Genomic DNA, 27841 nt, shown 5'->3' on the forward strand with positions numbered 1-27841 from the left:
CGTGGTGAACGTTGCTCTCTTGTCGGGGTCCGCGGCATCTTCACAGAAGCCGAGCCGGGCCCCTTGATAGTAAAAGAGACTTAAAAACGGGGCTGCCATCTGAATCTCCCATGATGGCATCCTCACCCCAGAGTTAACATTATATTTAAAATGAGAGCTCTTAAAAAATATATATATATAAAGTTTTTATTAGGGTTTAGAAAGAAAAATACAAGTATTATTGTCAGTGGAAGCTTCTCAGGCCCAGCAGCACAGGCCTAAGGCCTTGTTTTGGCTCAGATAGGACAGGCCAGCTGTCCAAGGGTGAGAGGTGCCCAGAAGTGGCTTTATATATTTATTTGTTTTAGATCAGATGTGGGGAAGCTTCAGCCTTCCAGGTGCTCCTGAACTACAACTCCCATCATCCCTTGTCCTGGACAATTCTTGCTGGGGCTCATGAGAGGTGGTTCAGCAACCTCAGGAGAGCCAAACTTTCCTCACACCTGCCCTGGGCTTATCCTTGGAGTGGAACCTTTCTGAACCTGGAAATCATAGAATTGTGACCCTGAGGGTCATCTAGTCCGATGGAAGAAAATAGTACTGAGCTAACATGTACATTACGACTGTCACAGCCCAGCGGGTTGGTCTAGATGACCCTTGGCACCCCAGCTCTACAATTCTGTGATTCCAATATATGTATATTTAACCCTGTAGACCAGGAAAGAGTGTCTTTCTGAAAGGAGGAATGGGATGGTGGAAGGCAGGATCCACAGACCCCTTCTATTTTATGGAGGACACCTTTTTTAAATTAAAAAACACGGTTCAATCTTGAATGTTCAATTCAAGAGTGGTGCTCCATTGGATCTTGCTGAATTTCGCTTGTTCCCCCTCTTTATCTTTAGCCTGCGAAACCTGGCAGTTAAATTGGTGCCCTTGGCAGCTGCGGTTGTGAAATGGCGCCCTTGAGGAGATCTGGCAGCTGCAAAGGCTGTGCAAGTTGCAATAAAACAAAATAAATGCAAATTGGGCCTGTTTAAATCAACGCACCTCTTTTGATTGAACATAAAACAGGTCCTATAGGCCTGTAATTGGGAGAGTGTGGCCATGTGTGAATAATTTGGATGTCTGACATGAGAGGCCAGGCAGAAATAGACAGGACGGGGTTGGGGTAGGACTTAGTGCAGTTTAGCATTTATTTAGTTATTATTCCATTTCTATCCCCCCCTTTTCTCCCAAGGAGCTCAATCAAGGTGGTTTCCCCTCTGCCCCACTCCTTTTTTGTCCACACAACAGTCTTGCGAAGGAGGCTAGGCTGTGACAGGTAACTCTTAATCTCAGGGTTGTGGGTTCGAATCCCACATTGGACAAAAGATTCCTGCCTTGCAAGGAGTGGAACTTAGCTGATCCTTCAAACTCTTATGATTCTGTGAATTTGAAAAGGGTGAACTGCAGGCCAATGCTGCGGGGGGAGGGAGAAGCAAAAAGGGGGGTTTTGGGTGGGGGGAGGAAGGAGTTGAGATGGTCACCTGACCTCTGCTTAAAAACCTCCAAGGAAGCAGAATTGATTTATTACAAGGAGACGTTGTGAAGAGGCTGGGCTGGAGTGGCAAAGAGCTTAGGCTAGGGACTTTCTTGATAAAATTTAGTGCTTGGCCATTAACTCCCAGTTCAGATGGGCCTTTGGGGCTACATAAATTGCGGTCTGTGAAGCCAGGAATGAGCACTGGTGTGGAGAGAGCTCGTTCCTCTCTTCCTCCCATCACACTTTGCCCAAAGATCCTGGCTTGTCTTTAAGCCGGAGTTCCCTGGTTCAGGTGGAGAGGAGGAGTGGTCAGCCCCGAGACCCTTTGGCACCATAAACCATGGTTTGTGAAGCCTCTAACAGTAATCTGAACTGTATAAACAAACCACCGTAAACCCCCAGCCCTCCCTCCACATACAATAAGCGTATCAAAGCAGTTGACATAGTTCTGCTGTTCCTGTATTGCAGAGGGTTGGACTAGATGATCCTTGGGGTCCCTTCCAACTCCACAGTTGTATAATACGCAGGTGGCACTGTGGGTTAAACCACAGAGCCTAGGACTTGCCGATCAGAAGGTCAGCGGTTCGAATTCCCGCGATGGGGTGAGCTCCCGTTGCTCGGTCCCAGCTCCTGCCAACCTAGCAGTTCGAAAGCACGTCAAAGTGCAAGCAGATAAATAGTTACCGCTCCGGCAGGAAGGTAAATGGCATTTCCGTGCGTTGCTCTGGTTTGCCAGAAGCGGCTTAGTCATGCTGGCCACATGACCCGGAAGCTGTACGCCGGCTCCCTCGGCCAATAAAGCGAGATGAGCACCGCAACCCTGGAGTCAGTCACGGCTGGACCTAATGGTCAGGGGTCCCTTTACCTTTTAATTCACAGCAGTTTGACTTCACCCTCAGTGGCGCACTCCATTGTATGTCGAGACTGATCGTTGCCAACAAAATTTGCTGAGTCTGTTGAAAGCATTACTGAGAAAATCCATGTGAGGCACTTCAAGCCAGCTCTTATGAAAAACCCGAACATGGATTTTATTAAGATACAGGGACCCAAAATAACATCCTTTTAGGTAAAACAAGTTGGACGGAGCTGGTGGGAGTTGTAGTTTGAAGCGCCAGGTTGGGGAGGCCTCTTGCAGAGGTAGATTCACCCTGATAGTTATCGCTCAGCCTCCTCTGGGCGTTCCTGCCACTCCTCAGCTGTTAACACTCAGCCGTAGTTTGGTGTTGAGTTACTGCTGGAAGTCCAGTGGTCGTTTGCAGCTACCTCCCCAAGGATGCTTGAAAAACACAGTCGGGATGGCTCTGGATTTTATCTTCGCAGCCAGAGAGAGGTGGCTATTTATAGAGCATCCTCTTAAAAAGGGAGCAGCAGGGGAAATACCTTTTATTAGGACCAAGTGGAAACATTGCAGAGACCTAAAGTAACGTCCCTGCATACATTCTTAACCGATGTATGGGATTATGGGATAGCTGATCCTCTCTTCACCTTGGGGGACTGTGAACGGGAGATTTTGGTGTTCTAACACCGTGCGTTCTAACACCTCATGCAATGGGTGGAAAGGCGGGGAGCACGCTAGGAGCAAAAGGTGCCGCCTTAGATCATTGGTGCATCTAGCTCAGGGTTCAAACACTGTGTGCCACGGCCCAGAGGTGGTCCACGAGTTTCATTCAGGAGGTCCACAGCGTGTCTGTGAAGGATGGCGGGCTTTGCTGCTGCTTCATCATTCTTGGAATCCAGAAATCTTCCGGGAAGGTGAACAGGATGGCCCGGAAATGACTAGGGGGAAGTGACCCTGAGATCATCGTCTGAGGCCCTCCTTCGTGTGCCGGCTCCTTGAGAGGTCCGGAGGGTGGCAACACGAGAACAGGGCCTTCTCTGCAGTGGCTCCCCATCTGTGGAATGCTCTCCCCCTGGAAGTTCACCTGGCACCTTCATTACACACCTTTAGGTGCCACGCAAAAACATTCTTTTTAAACCACGCCTTTGGTTGATCCTGTGCCCTTTTAAAATGTGGTGGGGTTTTTTGGAGTGGGGACTGTTGACTTGGGGGGGGTTAATTAGGTATTTTGTGGTTTTATATCTTGCTTTTATTCTGTGAACCGCCCTGAGACCCCTGGGCACAGGGCAGTATATAAATTCAATTAATAAAAAAAATAATAATAGGGGGAGGAAGCACTCGAGAGAAGTGGAGAAGATCGGAAGCCAAGTTAACAGGAGGCTGGAGATAAAAGTTTGAACCTTAACTCCGTTAAAAACCATGCAGCATCTAGCACAGTGCATTACAGCTACCATAACAGTCAGAAAAATCATTTAGTGGTCCTCAGCAATTTCTAAGGGGAAATATTTGGGAACGGCAGGTCTACACTGAACGGCAGTGGTTCTGCAGGGTTGCAGGAAAGGGAGATGCTGGGGATCAAACCTGGGACCAGTGTTAGAAATTAGAAATTAGGCGTGTTTTGTGACGGGTGCAGATCCAGTTGCGACCACGTGGAAATCTCTAGGTGCTGGACTGGTGACTGGGGGAAGCAAAATGTCACTTAGAGAAGGATGCAAAATATTTTTTTCTTGACGCTTGAATTTGTTTTATTCTGGATTGTTTTGTTTGATGTTTTAATGTGTCGTAAACCACTTTGAGATTTGTTCTTTAAAATATAAAGTGGTATAGAAAAGGTGATAATAATAGTAATAATAGCGCCTAGACATTTAATTGCGGCAATTGTAACCTAGGTTTAAGGTGCTATTTGGCGATGAGAGTACAGTGGTACCTCTGGTTAAGTACTTAATTCGTTCTGGAGGTCCGTTCTTAACCTGAAACTGTTCTTAACCTGAAGCACGACTTTAGCAAATGGGGCCTCCTGCTGCCGCCGCACCGCCGGAGCACGATTTCTGTTCTCATCCTGAAGCAGTTTTTAACCCAAGGTACTATTTCTGGGTTAGCGGAGTCTGTAACCTGAAGCGTCTGTAACCTGAGGTACCACTGTATCTGAGTTTCTTACACTTCCTAGGATGTTCTGCACACAAGTCAAACGTTCTGCCCTTAAGCTATGCTCCTTCCTGTACCTTCCCCACTTCCCATTGCCCTCTGCTAGTTGCGAGTATTAACCTTTTTCTGCTTGTGTAGGTTCTCTGTTTGATTTAGTCCCCTGGCTGTCCAGGATCCTAAATTGTGCAGGGGACCTAGATGAGTAGAGCAATCTCCCCTGCTGCTGGTATTTTGCCTTCAGCTGGTGGAAAGGGAGGAGGGGAGGGCAGAGTTAGTGCCCCACTCTCCCTTGGGGCAATCTTAATCTCCCAGAGGATTAGAATGCCAGAATGGGCCTCAAGAGGCTCATAAATCTTCGCTGCAAAAGGTATGCCTGTTTGTCCTGTGTTGATAACACAGCTGTGATTATAGTGAGGTATAAAAATAGCAGCCACAATAAACACTCTTAAAATGCACTGGGTGATAGTTTAACATCATTCAAATTCGGGGCAGATCCATTAAAATCCTTGCACTTATATAACTCAGCGATGTAGCTGGATAGCCCCCTTACTTACTTACTTACTTACTTACTTACTTACTTACTTACTTTACTTTACTTATTTTTGCAATTCATCCCCAAATATGAGTGAGACTTTGATCCTTCTTCACCCTCCTGCACACTAGCAGAAAAGGATTTATTCCTCCCCACCCCTCCTCCTCCTCCTCCTCCTCCTCCAACTTAAATATGTTTTCACTGCCGGAGGAAAAATCTGTAGGGAAACAGCAGCGAATTCACTCCCCTCTGAAATGAACGTTCAAGGAGCAGAATTTGGGTACTTTATAGTAGAGGTTAATACAGGGGCGAAGTACTGTTTCAATGAAAGTACCTACTTTATGCCAGGTAAGCCTATTTGTCTGTTTAGTCCAATATTGCCACCTGTGGCTCTCTGGGATCTCAAGCAAAAGTTTTCCCCCATCACCTCCACCCTGAGCCTTTTTGTTGTTGTCGTTTAGTCGTGTCTGACTCTTCGTGACCCCATGGACCAGAGCACGCCAGGCACTTCTGTCTTCCACTGTCTCCCGCAGTTTGGTCAGACTCATGTTTGTAGCTTCGAGAACACTGTCCAACCATCTCGTTCTCTGTCGTCCCCTTCTCCTTGTGCCCTCCATCTTTCCCAACATCAGGGTGTTTTCCAGGGAGTCTTCTCTTCTCATGAGGTGGCCAAAGTATTGGAGCCTCAGCTTCAGGATCTGTCCTTCCAGTGAGCACTCAGGGCTGATTTCCTTCAGAATGGAGAGGTTTGATCTTCTTGCAGTCCATGGGACTCTCAAGAGTCTCCTCCAGCACCATAATTCAAAAGCATCAATTCTTCGGCGATCAGCCTTCTTTATGGTCCAGCTCTCACTTCCATACATCACTACTGAGAAAACCATGGCTTTAACTATACGGACCTTTTAGCCACATGTAAAGCATATTCTCTCTCTCTCTCTCCCTCCTTATAATCTTCCACACCACCTGAAGGTCTGCTATCATGAGCATACATAGGTAATACTCTACTGGCAAGAGTTCTAGGCGGTTTGCAAATTGGGTCGCTCTTCCCGGTTCTCCTACTGGTTAAACATATTTTTTGTGTTGCTTCAGAAACCCACCAAACCTCTTCAACCAGAAAAGAGGGTTGGGTGAAAGGCACAGGGCTGTGCACAAATGTCCTGTAAAAACAAGACTTTGGGAGCTTAAAGTGAGAGGTGCCGGAAGGATCAACGCTTGTCCTTTTTTTCCCCCCTCGTCAAGTGATATTTATCTGTTTTGTGTTGGAAAAATCCTGGACAACTGCGCAGTTTTCAAAATGCTGTTCTCTACATCTTGTCAAGTTAAAGTCGCTGTATTCAGCATAATACGTTGTATAGTTCTTTATAATCTTACTAAAGGTTAAGGTAAAGGGACCCCTGATCATTAGGTCCAGTCGCGGACAACTCTGGGGTTGCGGCGCTCATCTCGCTTTACTGGCCGAGGGAGCAGGCGTGCAGCTTCTGAATCATGTGGCCAGCATGACTAAGCCGCTTCTGGCGAACCAGAGCAGCGCATGGAAACGCCATGCCTATTTATCTACTTGCACTTTGACGTGCATTCAAATTGCTAGGTTGGCAGGAGCAGGGACCGAGCACCGGGTGCTCACCCTGTCGCGGGGATTCGAACTGCCGACCTTCCGATCAGCAAGTCCTAGGCTCTGTGGTTTAACCCACAGCGCCACCCGGGTCCCAATAATCTTATTAGAACTGTGTTAAGAACAAAATGAACAAAAAACCCATATACTTGGCTACAGGATTTTCTCCCGTGGGAAGAGTTCAGTTTCTTCCTGCCTTTGCCAGTGCATTTGACAGATGCGCTTTCCAGTGTTTCAAGTAGTTGTCAGTGGTGCATCTCCCCACCTCATGCTTCTATAGGGGCTGCCTTGCTTTTTAAAAATGCATGCATTTAGTAGATGATTAGGCAAATTATTGACGAATAAGGCTACCAGAAGGGACGCGGGTGGCACTGTGGGTTAAACCACAGAGCCTAGGACTTGCCAATCAGATGGTCGGCGGTTCAAATCCCCATGGCGGGGTGAGCTCCCGGTGCTCGGTCCCTGCTCCTGCCAACCTAGCAGTTCGAAAGCACGTCAAAGTGCAAGTAGATAAATAGGTACCACTCCGACGGGAAGGTAAATGGCGTTTCCGTGCGCTGCTTTGGTTTGCTAGAAGCGGCTTAGTCATGCTGGCCACATGACCCGGAAGCTGTACGCCGGCTCCCTCGGCCAATAAAGTGAGATGAGCACCGCAACCCCAGAGTCGGTCACGACTGGACCTAATGGTCAGGGGTGCCTTTACCTTTACCTTTAAGGCTACGAATGGCTACTAACCATGGTGGCGAACATCGTCCTTCCACTGTCTAAGGCCATATGCTTCTGAACATTTTTGGAAACCGCAGGGGAGGGGAGGACTATTGCACCCAGGTTCTGCTTGCCAGTTCTCCATAGGTATCTGGTTGGCTACTGTGAGAACAGGATGCTGGACCCGCAGCCTCTTGCATTCTCGATGCAAAAGGATTGCTTGAATCATGGAGCAGAGGGGGCATCTGCCTCCCGTTTGTGGAACCCCCTTAGTTAGGGCTCTAGAAAAATGCTACAGTCGGGACAGGATTTGGCTGAAAAGGACTGGGATCGGTGGCTGTGCTGATGGCCCTCCCGCCGCCTCGCCCCAATCCTGCCCTCTGTTAATATGTATGAGGGGAAAACTTTGCCATATTGGGGTGGGCATATTGGCCTCGGGCATCAAAATATCTCGAGCCCCACTCCCCATGGGAGAGAGCATTTTGTCTGCCTCCCAATTTCCTTCTGTCTTTTTCTGTGGCTCACATGGGACTTTGAGGCCTGACCAGATGGAGAGTATTTTCCCTGGCTCCAAGCCCCCATTTTGCCTCTTGCATTGGAGGGGAGGCTCTGGAGGAGTTGGGGGGGTGTAAAATAGCTGGTGTGGTTGCTTTTATTACTTTTCTCATTTAGGCCTCCCTAGTAACTCCACCACAGGGGTAGGCAACCTCAGGACCATGGGCCGGATGCAGCCCAATCGTCTTCTCAATCCGGCCTGCTGACGGTCCGGGAATCAGTGTGTTTTTACATGAGTAGAATGTGCCCTTTTATTTAAAATGCATCTCTGGGTTATTTGTGGGGCCTGCCTGGTGTTTTTACACGAGTAGAATGTGTGCATTTATTTAAAATGCATCTCTGGGTTATTTGTGGGGCATAGGAATTTGTTCATTCCCCCCGAAAAAATATAGTCCGGCCCACCACATGGTCTGAGGGACAGTGGACCGGCCCCCTGCTGAAAAAGGTTGCTGAGCCCTGTTCAACCATCTAATCTCTGCTGTTTGTCAGACACTCTGTCGTGTCCCCCCGCCCAAAGTGAGTTTACTATGTTATGCCAACTGCCTCTCGAAAGCTACGGTACATATGCCATATTTAGGGCCTGCAGCCCCTTCAACACCATCCGTTTAAAGCACTGCAATAGATGCCACATTAAACAGTCGGGGCATCCCTCAAAGCACCCTGGGAACTGTTGTTTGTTACGGGTGCTGAGAGCTAGAATTCCCAGCAGTACTTGGTAAGAGGGATGAGCTGTTAAGCCACTCTGGGAATTGTAGCTCTGGGAGGGGAATATTACCACTTTAAACAGCCATGGCTTCCTGCAACCCAGAGCTACAATTCCCAGAGTGGTTTAAGAGCTTGTCCCTCTTCCCAGTAACCGACTACAGTTCCCAGCTTTCTTGGGGAGTGTTTAAAGTGGTCTGAGAGTGCTTTAGCTATTTGGTGTGAACGTGGCTGGTCACTTTAAAAGGACTTGGAGGCGCAGCTATAGGCCTGGAGATCCTGTCTGGTGCTGGGCCATGGATTTCTGCCCAGCAAAGTTCTCTTAAAGGGACAGGAGTAGGCAAGGTGGTTTCTCGCTTTGGGTTTTGTTGTTGCTCTGGCCATTTGGCAGCCGTGTTACTCCTTTTTAAAACATTAAACTGGGCCTCTGCTGCTGTGCTGTGTTTTCGGGTCGGCCTGACCTACAGACGTTTTGGCAGTGGCCGGTGAAGACACCCGGCTGCTAAATATATGCGAGATCAACAAAGAGTCTTGCGACACCAGGGGCCGCTAACCTTGCGGGGCGGGGGCCGCAAGCCGGGAAGAGGGCTGTCGCTCCCCCCTTTGCTTATCAGATGATTGATATTTGATCCTATCAATGGTCAGGGTGGGGGGTGGAACGACCGGCCACCCTCCTTGAATTTTTGTGTGGCTTTGCCTCTCATCGCCAATATTTGTAGGGTCTTTGGGAGAGGGCAGAAAACACTCCGCGGGCCAGACTGAGCTTGCAACCCTTGCCTTAGAGAGACTTAGCAAAATAATTAGGGCCTGAAAGCTCAGTGCCATGATAAATCAAGTCTGGGGTGCCGCCAGAGTCTGGGTTCTTTTTCCTCCGTGGAAAATGCGGATCAGGTGGCAATTCAAAGCCAAAACAGAGCCAGTCCCTAAACGGAGGCAGCTTTGACATTGAAGGTGGTGTTTTTGGGGGGGTTGAGTTAGGGGCCCCTATTTTTTTCCCTTTTTCTCCTAGGGATCCTCAATATGTTGCTTCTCTGGCTCAACCTCGGGCCTCTTTTCTACTCTTTCTTTCTTTCTTTCTTTCTTCTCTCTCCACTCGCCCCCCCCATATCTCTGTGTCTGTCTGCCAAAAGTTGCTACCCCTTTTCTGGGCCCGCCGTCGCCGTGGCAACGACCTCGGGGTGACCTAGTCTCCTGCCAAGCGACAAAAGAGGAAGGAGGCACCAGGAGGGGGGAGGGAGGAGGGGAAGCCCACCAAGGAAGGGCAGGAAGGGGGGGGGCTGGGAATGCCTGTGTGTGTGAACATGGCCGCCCCACCGTTAACTCCTTCCTTCCCCCTGCCGTCTACCTTTTTAGGACTGAGCATCCGAAGCTCCCAGGAGGAGGAGCCGGTGGACCCCCAGCTGATGCGCTTAGACAATATGCTGCTGGCCGAGGGGGTGGCCGGCCCAGAGAAAGGGGGTGGGTCTGCGGCGGCGGCAGCAGCGGCGGCGGCGGCAGGGGGGGTGTCCCCGGATAACTCCATTGAGCACTCCGATTACCGCAACAAGCTCTCCCAGATCCGCCAGATCTACCATTCGGAGCTGGAGAAATACGAGCAGGTAAGGATGGTGGTGGTGCTGACTATACAGTGGTGCCTCGCAAGACGAAAATAATCTGTTCCGCGAGTCTCTTCGTCTAGCGGTTTTTTCGTCTTGCGAAGCAACCCTATTAGCGGATTAGCGCTATTAGCGGTTTAGCAGCTTAGCGGCTATTAAAGGCTTAGCGGCTAAAAGGCTATTAGCGGCTTAGCGGTTTAGAAAAAGGGGGGGAGCGAAAAAAATCACAAGACTCGCAAGACGTTTTCGTCTTGCGAAGCAAGCCCATAGGGAAATTCGTCTTGCAAAGCACATTGAAAAACGGAAAACCCTTTCGTCCAGCGGGTTTTTCGTCTTGCGAGGCATTCGTCTTGCGGGGCACCACTCTATACGCTGTATTCCTGCCCTGCGTTTCTCCCAAGTTGGGACTTGCGGAGGCTTTTACCATGTTCAAGAACACCCATTGTAAAATGGAAAAGCAAGCCAGTTAACAACGAGGAGTTGGAACCACATTGAAACATGTTTGGGGGCGCCAGTTTAAAATCCAGCTTGCTTGGCAGCCGATTGGTGGCACAGCAGTTTTCAAAGGCCTGTCTGAACAGGACGTTCTTAGTATACGTAACAAGGAGGGAGACAGACGTTTCTAACCTCTCTTGGGAGCAGTGTTGGAAACTCAGATGTATAAACTAGGTGCCAAACGGCACCTTAAGTAATAAATAATAATAAAATAACATTTTATTTCTATCCCGCCCTCCCCAGCTGAAGCTGGGCTCAGAGTGGCCAACAACAGTAAAATAATACAGCATTCTAAAATCAATTCATTATAAAATCAGTTCGAATCAGATTGATGGCAACCATTGGGCTAGAGTTCTGTGAAGAATTACCAAATCTAGGTTACACTCAGCACAAGGGAATGTCTATTTGCCAGGAGGTTGAAATGGGTGACCATTGGGTTCCCTTCCAATTCTACAATTCTATAAGCTCAACTGTATCGCTCGATTGTAGCTTGCTTTTCCACCAGTTCACTTGAGCCAGTATGCAAAAGGAGAAACACACACAGTGGAAATGGTATTAACTATGGACTTAAGGCAGAGGTTTTTTAAACGGTGGTTGCCCACCTGGTGCCCAGAAATCTCCCATGTCGTCACAGTTGGACCCATGCCAGTAGCGAACCGTACCTGGCTAACTTCCAACACTGCTTGGGAGGGAATTCCATAATATTGAAGCAACCCAGAATAGGTTTCCACTCTAACCACCTCCATGCATGAGTCCAACATTGGTGGGATCAAGAGAAGGGGCTCACCCAAGGATCTTAGCACCTGGTCAGGGTCATATAGAGAGATACGATCTTTCAGATAGCCTGGGACAAAACCAGACAGGGCTTTCTTGGTCATAGCCAGATAAGGATGTGATTACTATTATTGCCATTATTTATTAAATTTGTATACCACCTTTCATCAGAAGATTGCGGGACGGATCACAACATAAAAATGCAAAAGGAGAACTAAAAATACATAATAAAACATCTGGGTGGGGCACTTTGCATTAGGAGTTGGGGGCAGGGATTTTTTTTTGTTGGGGGGTATTAATATTCCTTGGGTTTGTGTATTGGAGCTGCTACTCCTCCAACTCAGCCTCTTCCCCTTTCTCACCTGCTCCTCCTCAGGCCTGCAACGAGTTTACGACACATGTGATGAACCTCCTTCGGGAGCAGAGCCGCACGCGCCCCGTGTCGCCCAAGGAGATTGAGCGCATGGTCAGCATCATCCACCAGAAGTTCAGCTCCATCCAGATGCAGCTGAAGCAAAGCACCTGCGAGGCCGTCATGATCCTGAGATCCCGCTTCCTCGATGCCAGGTTACTACTTCACCTATATCTGAAGTGCTTTTTTGTTTTACCTTAGGGACGCGGGTGGCGCTGTGGGTTAAAACACAGAGCCGAGGGCTTGCCAATCAGATGGTCGGCGGTTCGAATCCCCGCAACGGGATGAGCTCCCATTGTTGAGTCCCTGCTCCTGCCAACCTAGCAGTTCGAAAGCATGTCAAAGTGCAAGTAGATAAATAGGTACCACTCCGGCGGGAAGGTAAACAGTGTTTCTGTGCGCTGCTCTGGTTCGCCAGAAGCAGCTTAGTCATGCTGGCCACATGACCTGGAAAAACTGTTTGTGGACAAACGTCGGCTCCCTTGGCCAGTAAAGTGAGATGAGTGCCGCAACCCCAGAGTTGTCTGCGACTGGACCTAACAGTCAGGGGTCCTTTACATTTATATAACTGAGTTTCTAACACTGCCTGCCCTTCTTATGGCATTGCTTCTTTTCGGACTTGGCAGGAAGGAAAGAGACAAAACTCGAATTAGTTGACTCTAGTGCCCCCTAGAGTTGGTCTCCTCGCCTTCTGCCCTACCAGTCCGAATGGGCACAAGTCACTGCTGCTTGTGGGTTGTTGCATCCCGCCAGCACCTAACATCTCTCGCTTAAGAGAGGCAGGAAGAATGCCAGCTGCAGCTGCTGCCTATTTAAGGGGTTCAGAGCTCCTTTTGCTTCTCTGCCCTGTGAAAAAGACCAGGAAGGGATTCAGGCCATGCTGGTTAGCGACACTCAGGAGTAGGAAAGAGAGATCAAGGTCTGCTGGCTTGACCCTTGTGGCCTTATAGCTGCCAAGCCAGTCCTTGTCCTTCCTTTGAACCGGACAGAGGGGCAGGGATCAGCACAAAATTTCCACTCCCTCCGCAGCTTCAGAGTTGGGAGGAAGGCTTGCCGTGGCGAGCAGAACTGTTGAAACTTGATTTTGTTGATTTTTTTTAAGTTGCACACTGCCTTTCAATAAGTATTTCCAAAGTAGTTTGTGGTGTTTGGTTGTGGGTGTAGTTTAAATATATATATAAATAAATAAATAGACACTACTCGAACGATTTGATACACGAGTAGGGTGAAAAACAGCAAGATAAAACATTCCACCATGTTGAATTTTTCATCGGGGGGGGGGGAAATCAATAATATTGTCAGAGGTAGTGTATGCCTCTGAATAGCGGATTCCGGGAATCACAGGTGGGAAGAGGCTCTGCAGCACTCAGTCTAGGCTTCCCCTAGACCTTTGGCTTGACTCAGCAGGGCTTTGCTTTATATTCTTAGAGAGGATTTCACTTTGCACAGAAAAGCCATCGAAAAGCCAGGGGTAGCCAACCTTTTTATACTTACAGCCCACTAATGCATTTTTTCTTGATGGTAAAATTTCCTTACCGCCCACCAGTGCTGCAGTAACGTGGCGTAGAACCCCTTTCTGCCCACCTGGAATCCTGAAACACCCACTAGTGGACGGTAGGGACTAGGTTGACTACCCCTGCTTCTAGGCAAACCTCGCTGGGGAGAGAATTTCATAAGTGGAGCTTCACGGCCCATTCCACCCTGCAGCTGCCTCACCTTGAATGTTCTTTCCAAAGCAGAACTCCCCTGCTCTTCCCATAGCATGACCCCAAGGGTCATCTAGTCCAACCCCCCTGCAGTAGTATTATTATTATTAGTAGTAATAATAATAATAATAATAATAATAACAATAATAATAATAATAATAATAATAATAATAATAATAATAATAATTTATTATTTATACCCCGCCCATCTGGCTGTGTTTCCCCAGCCACTCTGGGCGGCTTACAGAACAAGTGCTAAAAACAATACAGCATTAAATATTAAAAACTTCCCTAAATAGGGCGGCCTTCAGATGTCTTTTATAGAGAAGATAGCTGCTTATTTCCACGGGGCAGGACCTCGGTGTCTGGGCTGAACGATGGGGGTGGAGACGCTCCTTCAGGTATACAGGACCGAGGCCGTTTAGGGCTTTAAAGGTCAGCACCAACACTTTGAATTGTGCTCGGAAACATACTGGGAGCCAATGCAGATTTCTCAGGACCGGTGTTATGTGGTCCTGGCGGCCACTCCCAGTCACCAGTCTAGCTGCCCCATTCTGGAGTAATTGCAGTTTCCGGGTCACCTTCAAAGGTAGCCCCACGTAGAGCGCATTGCAGTAGTCCACCTGTAGAAATCTAGCATGTTAGGGGAATGAGTTCTAGGGCAGCTGTTAATTAAAATTTTGCATTGGTTATAATTTAATTCCTCCACCTGTATTAATTATGCAAATTGAGTAAATGTTTGTGTTTGAAATCTTTACCTTTTCTCAGCGTAATTCTGCATTTGCTGGGAGAGAGGCAACGATCCAGGGACAACACTGAAGACCTGTTCCCCAATCTCTGGCAACCTCAGTGGTTCTGTTCCCCCCCCCCCCGGGGGTTTCAACAGGCATTGCTAACATACTTTTAGGAAAAATGCTATAGCCATAAGGGCTAGATTCCTGTCTTCTTAAAACAACATAAAATATAAATCTCTGATTCAGAAGAAGCTGAATGGCGCACCAAGGGTGCACAGTGGACTGTTTCAGCACTCCTGCAAAACCTCTGTATGCTTGTATCAGGCCTGGTATCTGGCCAAGCCTCTGCCCTGACATGCACTGACTTTTGCATGTTAGTCTCCCACACAAGCAGGCAATAAACAAAACACACAAGGGATGTTCAAATCATGCAGTTTGTCAAGAGCTTTATCAGAGCGTATAGCCCAGCCTCTAATTCTCCTCGCCTCTAACTTTTTGAGGGCCTCTTGCAGATGCCACCGTCTCTGGAGTCTACTGCATAATATAGGCCTTCAAGGTGGTGGCACCTGGCCTGTGGAATTCCCTCCCATCAAATGTCAGGCAGACATGGTCTCTGTTGCTGTTGTGGCGCCTGCCAAAGACCTTCCTCTTCCTACAAACCTTTTAGAATCATTGAATTGTAGAGTTGGAAGGGATCCCCAGGGTCATCTAGCCCAACCCCCTGCAATGCAGGAATCTCAGCTAAAGCATCCATGACAGGTGGCCACCCAGACTCTGGTTAAAAGCCCCCAAGGAAGCAGAGTTCACCACCTCTCGTGGGAGTCTGTTCCACTGCCAAACAGCTCCTACTGTCAGAAAGTTTTCCCAGATGTTTAGTTGGAATCTCCTATCTTGTAACTTGAAGCCGTTGGTTCGAGTCCTACCCTATGGAGAGAAATGTGGGGCCCAGAATTGTTTTTATCACTTGGCATCCTGAGCTCCTTTTGAAGGAAGCTTGGGGTACAAATTTAATAAATAACAATACAGTGGTACCTTGGGTTACATAACGCTTCAGGTTACAGACTCCGCTAACCCAGAAATAGCACCTTGGGTTAAGAACTTTGCTTCAGGATGAGAACAGAAATCGGGCTCCGGTGGCGCAGCGGCAGCAGGAGGCCCCTTTAGCTAAAGTGGTGCTTCAGGTTAAGAACAGTTTTAGGTTAAGAATGGACCTCCGGAACGAATTAAGTACTTAACCGGAGGTACCACTGTAGCTCGGTTCCACCACCCTGATACCCGTGGGTATAGGGCGAAATGTCATAAATAACAACAGTACTTCTGGATTCCACATGCTGGACACCCACCCCACTGCTTACCTCGGCTGCCTTTCTTTTCCTCTTCCCAAATTGCTGCCTCTGCCAACCCTGCGTATCCTTTTTGCTCGCAGGCGGAAGCGGCGCAATTTCAGCAAGCAGGCTACGGAGGTGCTCAATGAGTATTTCTACTCTCACCTGAGCAACCCTTACCCCAGCGAAGAGGCCAAAGAGGAGCTTGCCAAGAAGTGTGGAATCACAGTCTCACAGGTACCCGGGTGTGTGTTGGGGGGGTGAGGTGGGGGGGCAGGCCCCAGGCTGTGCTAGAGAGGCCCCTGAGTATGGGACAGGGTTGGCTGGGGAGGGGAGGAAAAGCTCATTGTTTGGCTGACCTGTCAATACATAATCCCCTTCCCTCCCCTTCCCTCCCCACCCCTCTTTTCCCCCCCTCATTCCCTCCCCGCTTCCCATCCCTTCATGTTTGACCTTCCCTCCCCCCCCCCCGACTTCCCCCCTCCCTCCCTCCTTCCAGGTCTCAAACTGGTTCGGGAACAAGCGCATCCGCTATAAGAAGAACATCGGCAAGTTCCAAGAGGAAGCCAATATTTACGCCGTGAAAACGGCTGTCAGCGCCGCACAGAGTGGGGGCGACTCCCCCAACACCCCCTCCTCCGCGGGTAACTCCCCTCCCCCCCGAAAAGAAAGCTCCGCCACACCCCATGTTGGTGCGGGAGTCCTCCTCGCTGGGGTTGGAGAAACGTGGAACCCTCCCCTCCAACATGCGCTGGAGTTCCCGAAGGAGATCCCTCCAACACCAGCACCCTCTGCCCCACTATCCCATGACCAGTGTGTGCGCCCCCTCCTGGGCGCAGAGCGGCGAGGTGCCCCCTCACACCCCGCTCCCCCACACGCCGGTGTGTGCGTTCCCCCATCGGCCTTGGAGTAGCCAAGGCTTCCTCCCGCAGGCAGGTCGTCTCGGCTTGCTTCTTCAGCTAGTTGCCTTTTGCAGTGGTGTTCACCTTTTTCTTTGCTCGAAGCAACCGTGCATTCCACCCCCAGTCACCCTGTTGCTGTCTTTCGCTCCCGCCCCTTCCTCTGTTTTCTGGCAGGCTCCGGCGGCTCCTTCAACCTCTCCAGCTCTGGGGATATGTTCATGGGCCTTCAGGGTCTGAATGGAGACTCGTATCCCACATCACAGGTCAGTTCCTTTCCCTCCTGGGACGGCTCAGGGCATGCTCTAGTTATCTCCCACGTGGACTGCGGCAATGCGCTCTATGTGGGGCTGCCTTTGGAGGTGCCCGAAAACTACAATTACTCCAGAATGGGGCAGCTAGACTGGTGACTGGGAGCGGCTGCCGAGACCACGTAACACCGGTCTTGAAATACCTACATTGGCTCCCAGTATGTTTCCGAGCACAATTCAAAGTGTTGGTGCTGACCTTTAAAGCCCTAAATGGCCTTGGTCCAGTACAGTCATACCTTGGGTTACAGATGCTTCAGTTTGCGTTTTTTGGGGTTGCAGACTGTCGAAACCCGGAAGTACAGGAACGGGTTACTTCCAGGTTTGCAACCCCCAAAACCGCAACACTTTCCAAAATACTAGCAGAAGTCTTATTTTTCTGTAAAAATGAAAAGAGAAGAAAATTAGAGGAAATTGGCAATTTTAACAAACTTTCCCTGTCCCCTGTAGAAAAAAAGAGGAAAGATTGACGTAAAGTGGAAAATATATGCTACATAGCAAAACAGTGCCGTAAATCAGCTGACAGTTTTGAGTAAACTCCACATTGCTCGATGCTTCTTAACACTCACTCAAGTCTTCATGAGAAGTTTTCAGCCCAACATAACTGCTACTCCTGTCTTATTCTCCCCATCCCTGCTGTCATTCTACCCTTTTTATGTGTCTTCCCTCAACTACTAGGTGGAATCGATGCGTCACTCAATGGGGCCAGGAGGCTACGGGGACAGTATGGCTGCCACCCAGATGTACAGTCCACGAGAAATGAGGGTGAGTTTGTGCGTCGGGAGAATTGACCCACCTGGTTCTCACCGAAGAGGTAACTTTGTTCTGTCTGGAAGGTATTGCTTTGTGCTGCATGCATATCAGGGCTTACACTATACAAGAGTCCTGCTGGATTAGGACAAAGGTCCAGCTAGGCCCCATCTGCACCAAACATTTCAAGCACTGTGATGCTACTTTAGGCACTCGTGGTTTTCCTGAAAGAGTTCTGGGAACAGTAGTTTGTTAATGGTGCTTAAGAGTTGTAAGGAGACCCCTATTCCTTCTCACTGAGCTATAATCCCAGAGCGGTCAAGCAATCAGTCCCACTTCACAGAGAAATTGAAGCTTTGTGAGCTGGAATTGCAGTCTCCTGGCCCCTCAGCACCATTACGAAACTACAGTTCCCAAAATTATTTTGACAGAAAGGCCTTAATTTTGATTTGGTTTAATATTTGCATTCTGCTTTTCCAACAACAAGCGCTGAGCTCAAAAGTGGCTCACAGTAATCACAAGAGCACTGAAAAAACCCAAACATTGTGATCATTATAATATCCAACACAATAGCATATAAATAAAGCAAACTGCAGTGACAGAGTCCTCAAAACAATTAATACTGTTCAATAAAGCCATGGCTGTTTTAAGTGGTATCATAGGTCCTTGAAATGTATAGACCGTAGTCCAACTCCTGTTTTCCACAGTGGTTAAGCCACTAGCAGAGCAGGAATGCAATACCCTGGCAGAGGTTGTTCAGTGATACACTGCTTCTGAATGTGGAGATTTCATTTAACCAGTTGTGGTTTCTTGCCATTCTCTTATGGGTGGAATCCATTTGGTATCCCAGCACTCACAGAGGTTTGTTTTTGATGGGGAGGAATCTGCTAAGAGAAGAGGAGGCGAAGGCGATTTTGCCAGTTCCTTGTTCAGCCCTTCCATCTATTCTGGAAGGCTTCCCAATTCTTTGGGGCTGCAGGGGGATATCTGCAAAAATTCCCTCCCTCCGATTTCCGTATGCAAAAGCCGTCCCCCTTGCTGTAAGTACACCAATTGGATTCCACCCCGCAAATCCTCCCTCTAATCCCCTTTTAAAACGATCTGAGCTTGATGGCCATTGCCACAGCTTCCAGGCTGACATTTAATTATGCCTTGCGTGTGAAGAAGATTTGGTTTGAGGAGATTCAGGGACTGAAGATATTATTCCTCTCCTGGACCTCACAAGAACCCAAGTGAGGGTAGAGGAGTGTGCCCAGTGTGGTGAACTGTATAACAGCAGCTTTTGTGGTGGTTGCATATCTGAATGCTCCCACATCAATAAACTGCATTCCTGCTAGTAAAACTAAAGAAAACCACTATCTTTGGGGACAGCCTAGACTCGAACCACAGCTGTGCACATGCTCGGTGCTAAACATAATTACAGTTCTATGTCAGGAAAGGCTAAATATCAATTCACTCAAATATTTTATTCTGGCCTTGCTAGTGATGGGGGAGGGGAGGTAGTGGGAGCCCTGCCACATTCAATGACTTCAAACGCCACAGTGGCTTCTGAGATTTCAGCAAGCATTCCAGCATGTTTCCTAAGTACAGTGGTACCTCGGGTTAAGTACTTAATTCATTCCGGAGGTCTGTTCTTAACCTGAAGCACCATTTTAGCTAATGGGGCCTGCTGCTGCTGCTGCGCTGCCAGAGCATGATTTCTGTTCTCATCCTGAAGCAAAGTTTTTAACCTGAAGTACTATTTCTGGATTAGCGGAGTCTGTAACCTGAAGCGTATGTAACCCGAGGTACCACTGTAGAGTCGTGCGACCTAGGAGCCTGTTTAAAGGGACAAGCCCAAGATGATTGTGGAGCTGAATTATGTGCCCAGTTTTACATTCTGGTATGCGCAGCTTCCTCAATGGAAAGAAAGAAATACGAGGTTTTCTTTCTTACTTGGTGAAGCTTAGTAAAATGATTCATCTGAGTCCAAAGTAGTTAAGGGTCCAGGAGAAGCTTTTATCACGTGATCTGCTGTTTGCACGGATTGCTCATTAGATCCAATAAAATAAAGGGAGTCAACACACATACATACATACACCCCCACCCACCCACCCCTGAACTCTTTCTTTCTTCTACCGTAGAACTGTTTTTTGATAGCAAAATTAGGGATTCAGAGAAGAGTTGGGCAAGTTGCTGGCACCTAATGGTCTATAATGGTGCCAAGGGAACAAACACTCCCCAGTCTCTGGGAAAGCGGAGCTAGGAGAACTCCCACGGAAAGGAAAAGAGGTTTAGCAGGTTGGAACTTTGCAAGAAAATGCAAATTAACGTGCCTCTAGGTTTTTTTTTTTGGTAACAACTGTTTCTCTCCTTTTTTTCACCAGGCCAATGGTGGCTGGCAAGAATCAGCCACCCCATCCTCTGTGACCTCCCCAACAGAAGGTCCTGGTAGTGTCCACTCTGACACCTCCAACTGATCCTGCTGGGCTGCGCTCCCTCCTCTGTCGTTTTCTTCCTGGCTCCAGTGGGGGGGGGGGGAATTAACCCTAGTGCTGAACTAGGCTGGGCAGGGAAAGAACTCGTCTTTTCTCCCACCTGGCAGGAGATCACTGCACCACCCGCAGTGCCGGGGCAGGGGAGGGAAGCAAGTACAGCAACTCTTGGCATTCAAGGTGGCAACACTCCATGGGGACGGTGAATTCAAGATGGCACCCGTTGTGATCCAAGATCCTTCCATGATCCTGAACGGCACCTCTTAATAAGCAAGACGCAACTCTAGAAGCGGTGAAGGGGACCCAAGGCGGTGGGAGGCGGGGTGGGGAGCGGGTGGGAGGGGCTATCTCAAGCGGTCCGTCTGCTTGGAGGGGCTAGGCAGATGAGCTAATGTACCTGCAATGCGATATCATAATCTGCTGGCTCGGCCTTGTAGATAAGCACACCTGCCTGAGGGACATCGAGATGGCATCTAAACTGCTTATCATGGGATTGCGATTCAAGATGGCAGCACCAACAGGTCTCTTGGTAGTAGGATGAGCAGAGACGCTGGCCGAAGAGGGCTCAAGTTGGCATCTCTCCATGATGGGATGATTCCAAGATAGCAAACTGTGGCGTCTTCCTGTCGAGATTTGAACATGGCATGTATATATAAAAGAGAGAGGGGAAATCAGGCATGGATCCTGTCTGGACTCACAGTGGGCATCTCCTTTGCTTGTGCTGACCAGAGACACCAACATCCTTATGAAATATTTTGGCAGAAAACGAACATGTAAGGCGATACAAGCGCCTCACTGTAAGATTGTGTGGAGCCATGGCGAAACCCTCACCTAGGCTGAAGAAACCGGTATACCTCTCAGTGAATAGGTTCCCTGGGTATGAAGATCTAAGATGGCTACCATCTGAATCAGAAAGGGCATATAGCCCTGAAGAGAAGTCATGAGGGGCCCAAGATGTTACGGACTGGTGCCCTTCCATTAGTCCAGAAGTGGGGGACCTTTGGCCTTCCAACGGTTGTTGGGCTTCAGCTGTTGGTCATGCTGGGGTTAATGGGAGATGTTGTTCATCAACATCTGGAGAGCCAAAGGTTCCCCGCTAAAGAGACAGAACATACCATGGTACCTTTTATCAGAAAGACAGTGGGGCTGGCTTTCCAAAATGGCAGTTCAAGGTAATAGGGATGGGGAAGTAGTAATAATCACAAACTTCCTATCTCCTAGGCAGGACTAGAAGCTCTGGAATAAGTTGTGGGGGAAGCCATAGGGCTAAGAGAGCCCAGCACACCCCACATTACACATGTTGTATACTGTAGCTGCATTATGGGTGATGGGGGTCTGCTTTTCCTTCTGTCAAATCTTTTGCTTTCTGACCTGTTTGGGTTTTTTTGTCCTCTTCTCTCTCTATTTCAGTTTATCCCATTGTAACCATTCTTATCGTGTGTACAGTTTCTCTCTTGATTTTTTTCTCTCTGCTGTCTCTTATATTCTTGATATTTCCCCCCTGTTAAGTTCTTTTCCCTTTCTCCACCCATCACCATCTTAGGGCTTTTCTGCCTGGTCTGACCAAGCACAATCAGATAGGTTTCTGAATGTCACAATCCTCTTTGTGTGATATTTGCGCAGGCCCTAATCTCGTTCAAAATGGAGAAAATGACCTTTAAATATATATTTTTAAAGGGAGTTTACAGAATGGTGGAGATACAGGTTGGGCATAGCAGTATCCCTTCCCATTAAATAGATATGCTGTGTATCTGGGACAAACTATAAATTATGTTAAATGCACCATTTCATTTATTCACTTTTAAAAACAGACATGTGGAACAGTTCCAAAAAATCCCCCGCCACACCCAAAAATGTCTGCTTGCCTTGGAAGGAAAGCTTCCATTACTGAAATTGCTTCAGGGGGCTTTTTTATTGGCAAGAGTCCTGCTTGCAGTTTTTGTTTTTTTAAAAATCCACCAGGTTAATTGATGGGACTTAATGTAATGTGTGGTTTAAAATGGGGTTTGAAGCCCCTGTGGTTGGAAAGTAGGTCCTGATGGATGGGTGTCCTTGAAAGGGAATCTGCCCACCATCACCACCAGTCAAAAGAGTGTTGGAGGGGACAGCATATTTGTTTGAAGGTATATTCTCTCAATTCACATCTGGTGATGGCTTGATTGAGTGTGGATTGATCAGATGCCCCAGGAACACTCCCAGAATCCTCTGCAACTGAGTAGAGTCTCTGTGGCAGATCTGCAAGGGATGGAGAAACTGAAGGTAGGAAAACAAGGAAAGTGCTACAGTACCAGCCAGGGAAATTGCATTTTGCCAGGGACAGCGTATTCTGGTTAAATGCTCTGGCAGCGCAATAGTCTTTCAAAGGAAGGGACAGATACTAGGGGAGGTTTGGGAACAAAATAGGAAATGTCATTTGTTGTGCAACCACCAACTGCTCCAGAACCCTGATTTGTGCAGAAAAGCTCACTCAAGTTGATGCTTCCATTTTTCCTTTAGCCCAATGCAAATATGGAGCATTTGAACAAACCAAAAGCATTACTCCAGTATCCCATCTTCATTGATTTCCTTCCCTCCCTTTGCTCCTATGAATTCCAGCCCAAAGGGGTCGCTAGTGATGCTTGGGAAGCTAGTATAGTTTATATTTCAAAGGACCGTTTTATCCAGAATTGAGTAAGGCGTTTCCCCCACTGTGATGGAAAGAAATGGTATGAGTGTGTAAATAGTTTTGCTTGGGAAGCCAATGACCTGAAAGAGGCAGAAGCTGAGGAGGGAAACAAGGAAAATCTTGTAAAGTAAATCTAGTAAAAACCACACAGAATGGATCCAAGTGCGCAAGAGCAGATAGTGGGTGAGAAATATGAAATAGGAGAGAGCGATATCAAAAGTAGTGAGAGGTGGGAATGAAACACAGTGCGAAAGCAGAAATGGTAGGGAGATAAGCTAAAATCTCCCGGCAAGAGAATATGAACTAAGGAAGACAAATCTGAAGGACAGGAATATTGAAACTCAAAAGAGTTGGGAACTAACGAAGAGATTGCAGGCTGGAAAGAGGGAAATTAGAAGAGTTAGTGGGAAAGGATTATAAAGTAGAAAAGATCCAATAGATTGGGGGGGGGGAGAGAAAACATGCATTCAGCGGCACCTGTTCACAAGAGGAATGTGTACTTGGATCGGAAAAGAGGATTTGGATGTGAGAAGATACCAAAATAAGACTCGAAAGACAGAATGTGGATAAAGGCAATCGGATTGCAAAAGATGACGAAGGAATGGTTCAAAGGACAGAGGAAAGGCCTGCTTGTGGAAGTTGCCAAAGCCGGAGGGATTCAGACCCAAGGGTGGACATTGGGTGCGACAGGCGCAAATCCTGATGGCACGAGAGACCCATTAGGAGCAACGGAAACCCACATAAGACTTTTCAAGTTGCTCTCCCCCTTGCTCGCAGGGAGGGCTCCATGCTAGTCAGTCCAATAGCTTTATTACCTCATGGCGCAAGAAACCAATAGAGTCTTGGGACAGAGACCTTTTGAACCTGCTACCTCTGTGTGCCCTGTGGGGGTTTTTTGGGGGGGAGAACAGTGCTGTGAGACACCCCCCCAAAAAAACCTCCCTGCCCCGTTCCCTTTGACTGAGGGTATTGGGGTTCATCACCCTGACTGGCCGTTTTGACTTATTCTGTTTTGGGTTTGTTTTGTTTTCTTGCTCTAGATTGCCTTTGCTTTTATTATCATTTTTCTTCTATAAAATTGGAGACAATTTTTGCCCTGGGATTCATTTGGGTAAAAGGAGGAGGAAATGAGTGGGGAGGAAAGTCTGGTTCACCCCCAAGACACACACACCTTTTTGCTGGGTATCTGTATAAGCCCACATAGAGACCAAACCACACTTTGCACCATTCAGACCAGTTTGCAGTGTGTGTGGGAAAGCTCAAAATGTCTTGTGGCAGAAGCGCTTACGTGCCAATACATTTTTGTGAACAGCTCTTATTTGGTTTTTTTTTTTCACCATGCCAATGTCCACTGTGAAGCGGGTTGGAATAGCTTTGAACCATATGAGAAACCACTTCACACAGCTTGCCACATGAAGCTGCTTACAAAGTTGTTTGGAGCAATTTGCCTAGCACAGCATTTAATCTCTGTTCTGGTCCTTGGTTGGCAGCCATTTTGTTTCTTAGGCCGAGGGGTTAGGATTGCCACTTGGCCAATTTCTGACTGATGTACCTGTTCTGTTTCTTACAAAACCAGGCCCTGCAGCTTATTCCTTATGGTTTTGATTTTCTCTTTTAAGTGGTAATCCTAAAACAATGGCTGGTTGTCTGCCAACACGAGGAAAGATAAATGAGGTTAGGACACCCAGGTTGAAACAGTTCCCGCACACAAATTCCAATTGGATCTACTTGAATTGACAACATAAGTTACAGCCTTAAGGCCAAACTAGATGTGTAGTTTTTTTTCCTTTCACAGTATTTTCTTTTTCTTTTTAACAATAATAGTGGGGGTTGGCTTAATTATTTCTGTGTGATTGTATGTTTTGTAACTTCTATATTTTACCAGGTGAGGCAAGTGGGGTGAGGGGGTGGTTTAGTATGTGACTGGGAAAACGGTCCGTGTGACTGGAGAAGGATTCACACGACATTTCCTCCATTCCAATATGCAGCCTTCTGGTGTAGTTATACAAAACAAGATGGCAATGGAAGGAGATTTCCAGAACCTGGTTCTCCTGCCGACCCGTCCAGATTAGCTAGAAGCAGTGCTTTTTGTGTGTGACAGAGCTCACCAGTAAAGAGCACCGCCATGTCATTCATTTATTTTTGGATGCCCATGGCAACCATTTTATGCTGGCACCCTCAGCATTTCATTTGAGAACTGGCACCTCTATTTTTTTAGCAACAACTAAAGCAGTGCCAGGAAAGGCCCTGAACGGCACACTTATGAGAATGATAAAATGAATGAGCCAGATTCACATTTCTGGTGGTTGTCTTTTGGTACCAATAATTGGGGGGTGGCTTTTCCCCATTTTTAATTTTTTGGTTTTTCCCTGGTGTGCACTTTAACATCTAACAAACAGGTGCAGAAATTTGGGGACCACTGCACCAAATAATACCGCTCACCTGACTAGCTGGTTGTCAGCCCTGCCCAGTTTAAGACGCAGGTTTTGAGACTCTTTTGGGGCAGCCTTAATATTTCAGGAGGTCCCAACATGATGTACCTGTAATGGAAACCACCATTGTGGCAATTTCCAGCCCTTGTGAGACTCTTAAAAAGGTGCGCCAGTGCTGTTCGTGGAGTGGTTTATGTGCCTCTGCGCTTTCTTCACCCTACACTGGAATACAACATGCCCAGCCGCAGGAGCAAACGGGAAGCTTTTGCTGTTTGCGTTTCTCTTGCTGGAGGCTACGAAATGGCAGGATCTAATCTGCTCCCAGCTCTGTCCCACTACAGAAATAAAAAGCCCTTTTGTAAGCCAAGGGGAAAACCCATGACCCACATGGAAGCATAGGTGAGCTGGAGGGGGAGAACAAAAGCATTTAAGAGGCACACAGAGGCATGTTAAAAGAGAAAGAACAGCAGAAGGGGAGTGAGGAGTCACTAGGACAATGCTAGAGATCCATTGGCCCGTGTGATGTTAGGCTGTGACCCCCATCATGACTGACGGGAGTTTGAAAGGACCATAGATTTTCCAGCCACGCTGGAAGAATGGAGAACCCCAAATTTCAGTTCATTTGGCTGGGGTGGGGGATCCTTCCATTGGTACAGCCATGATTGAGATTTGTCGTTGCCATGATCCCCTAAGTCTCAGGGAATTGCCACTGCAAATCTGAAGCAAGGCTTTACCAACAAGTGTCATGGCTCCCTCCCCCAAAGCATTCTGGGAATTGTCATTGGGTAATGTTTCTGAGGATTCTGTTGCAAACCCCAAACTGCGCCCTGACAGAACTAAAGCATCCGCACCCAGCCCATGCCCATTAAATGTTTACTTGGGAGCAAGTCTTGCCGAGCTTAATAGGTTATGCTCCCAAGTATGTGCAGAAGACTAACCTTTGGCTACCTTGGTGGCGGTGAAGTTAAATGGAGAGTTAATTAAGATGTCTGGGCAAGAATATACACACAGGATCTTTCAAGGTGCATGTTCAAGATTTCTCATGTCTTAACATGCATAAAAGGATAGATAATGTGGTAAAATGGTGGTTCCATTTCCCCCCATTTTTCTTTATGCTTTTTGAACACTCCTCTCCCGGAGTGGGCTATGGTGTCCCTTTTATCCCTAAGCATCACAGAGTGTGTTATAACACTGAATGTCCCACTCACCTGCATTTTTAACTACCCAAAGATAAAAATGGGCTCTTTTCTGGGCTAAGTAGCCGTCTTAGTAACATTAGACCAAAACTGGCTCCCTGCCCTTTTGGCATGGATGCAATTGTTTAATTTGGGTGGTGTGACTGCCTTTTCCCCAGTGTAGTAATGACAGTGATGCAGAAAGAAAGCATCTGTTGGATTTTTACTGTCGAAAGTCACAGAGGTCCCATCCCCACCCCCAAAGTTGCCTTCCCTGAGGTGGAGTCTGTTACTTCCTTGCGGACGGAAGCCTAAGCAAATACAGGGGGCCTATGGAGGCTTCAGAGGAAGGATGGATTTCAACTGTGGGGGGAAAATATACTCTGGAGGTTCCCCCATCACTCTCTTGTACAGTTTTGCCTAAACAATAAAATATATTTTTTTCCACTGGTGCTTTCCCATTATTTCTACTTTAGAGAACTTAAAGAATTCTGAGTTAGCAGAAAGGGTGTGCACTCTAGATCTTCAGCTAAAGAATAGGAACTAAAGAGTAAATGCAATATAAACTGGAGGTGTCCCCCATCCCACACAAAAGACGGGGCTGTTGCTATTTAACATGTTCATGGATGATCTGGAGTTAGGAGTGAACGAGTGAACAGATGCCTGCATTGCAGGCTGCTGGGCTAGATGACTGTGTTCTATAGGGCATGTTTGCCATCACTGCAGACAAGACCTGGTTATTCAGGATGGAAATCCAAGCAGATTTGAGAAGCCTTCCAAAAGGATTTCCCCAAACCGAGCAAATGAGGAGACCGGATAAGAGGGGCATAAATCTGCATGTTGTGGAGAGAAAGAGGATCAAGTTTTTTTCTTCCTTATGACGCTAGATCTCCAGATGGGGCACCCAACAAAGCTGAACGTTGGAAGATTCAGGGCAGACAAAGTGCTTCTTCACACTGCGCATAGTTAAAACTATGGAATTCACGCTCAAAAGTCACTTATTTGGGTGGCTTTGAAAGGATTTAGAGACATTTGTGACTGATCAGTCTTTATCAGTGGCTGTTCTACCTTCATTGAGCGTGAATTCCATAGCTGGACCTCATGGGCCTTTGGCATGACGCAGCACGGATGCTATGTTCTTAACATAAGCAAGGGCAAACTTTTCAGAAGCTGATGGGATCTGGGATGTAACCAAACAGGAAAGAGTGCTTGCGTGACAATGGCTTGAATTTTTTTTAGCAACTCAATGCAGTAGCAGTGGAGGGGGGGTGGGAAGACAAATTCCATTGCTAGGGATTGAAAATAAGTTTAGCAGGATCCCATTTCTGGTGCATAGTTTTGTGTCTTCCCCTATTAAAAGCAAGGGGGGGGGAGAGAGTTCCACTTTGTTGGATCTCATCTGGGTGGTTTCTAAGCAGAAGAAACCTCTGGGTATAGGGCAGTATATAAATTCAATAATAATTTAAAAAGCCCAAGATCTACCAACCAGAAGCTGGTGCAAGAGACT

The 27841-nt window shown here is 47.6% G+C and overlaps 1 protein-coding gene across 3 annotated transcripts in view; it reads left to right on the top strand.

The window, feature by feature from the left end:
• Nucleotides 1-26781, top strand: part of PBX2 (PBX homeobox 2) — a 41328-nt gene extending 14547 nt beyond the window's left edge. For 2 of the 3 annotated variants that reach the window (XM_081902955.1, XM_081902956.1), the window contains exons 3-9: nt 9944-10188; nt 11831-12021; nt 15733-15868; nt 16131-16275; nt 16708-16796; nt 17517-17603; nt 19955-26781. In XM_081902955.1, the coding sequence (XP_081759081.1) occupies nt 9944-10188; nt 11831-12021; nt 15733-15868; nt 16131-16275; nt 16708-16796; nt 17517-17603; nt 19955-20047 (986 nt within the window). In that variant the 3' untranslated portion in view covers nt 20048-26781. The remainder of the gene's footprint in view (nt 1-9943; nt 10189-11830; nt 12022-15732; nt 15869-16130; nt 16276-16707; nt 16797-17516; nt 17604-19954) is intronic. The other variant, XM_081902957.1, reaches the window with a different exon arrangement.
• The last annotated feature ends 1060 nt before the right edge of the window (nt 26782-27841 follow it).

This window comes from Podarcis melisellensis (genome assembly GCF_964234715.1).
Source record: "Podarcis melisellensis genome assembly, chromosome: 2".
NCBI classification, from domain to species: Eukaryota; Metazoa; Chordata; class Lepidosauria; order Squamata; family Lacertidae; genus Podarcis; species Podarcis melisellensis.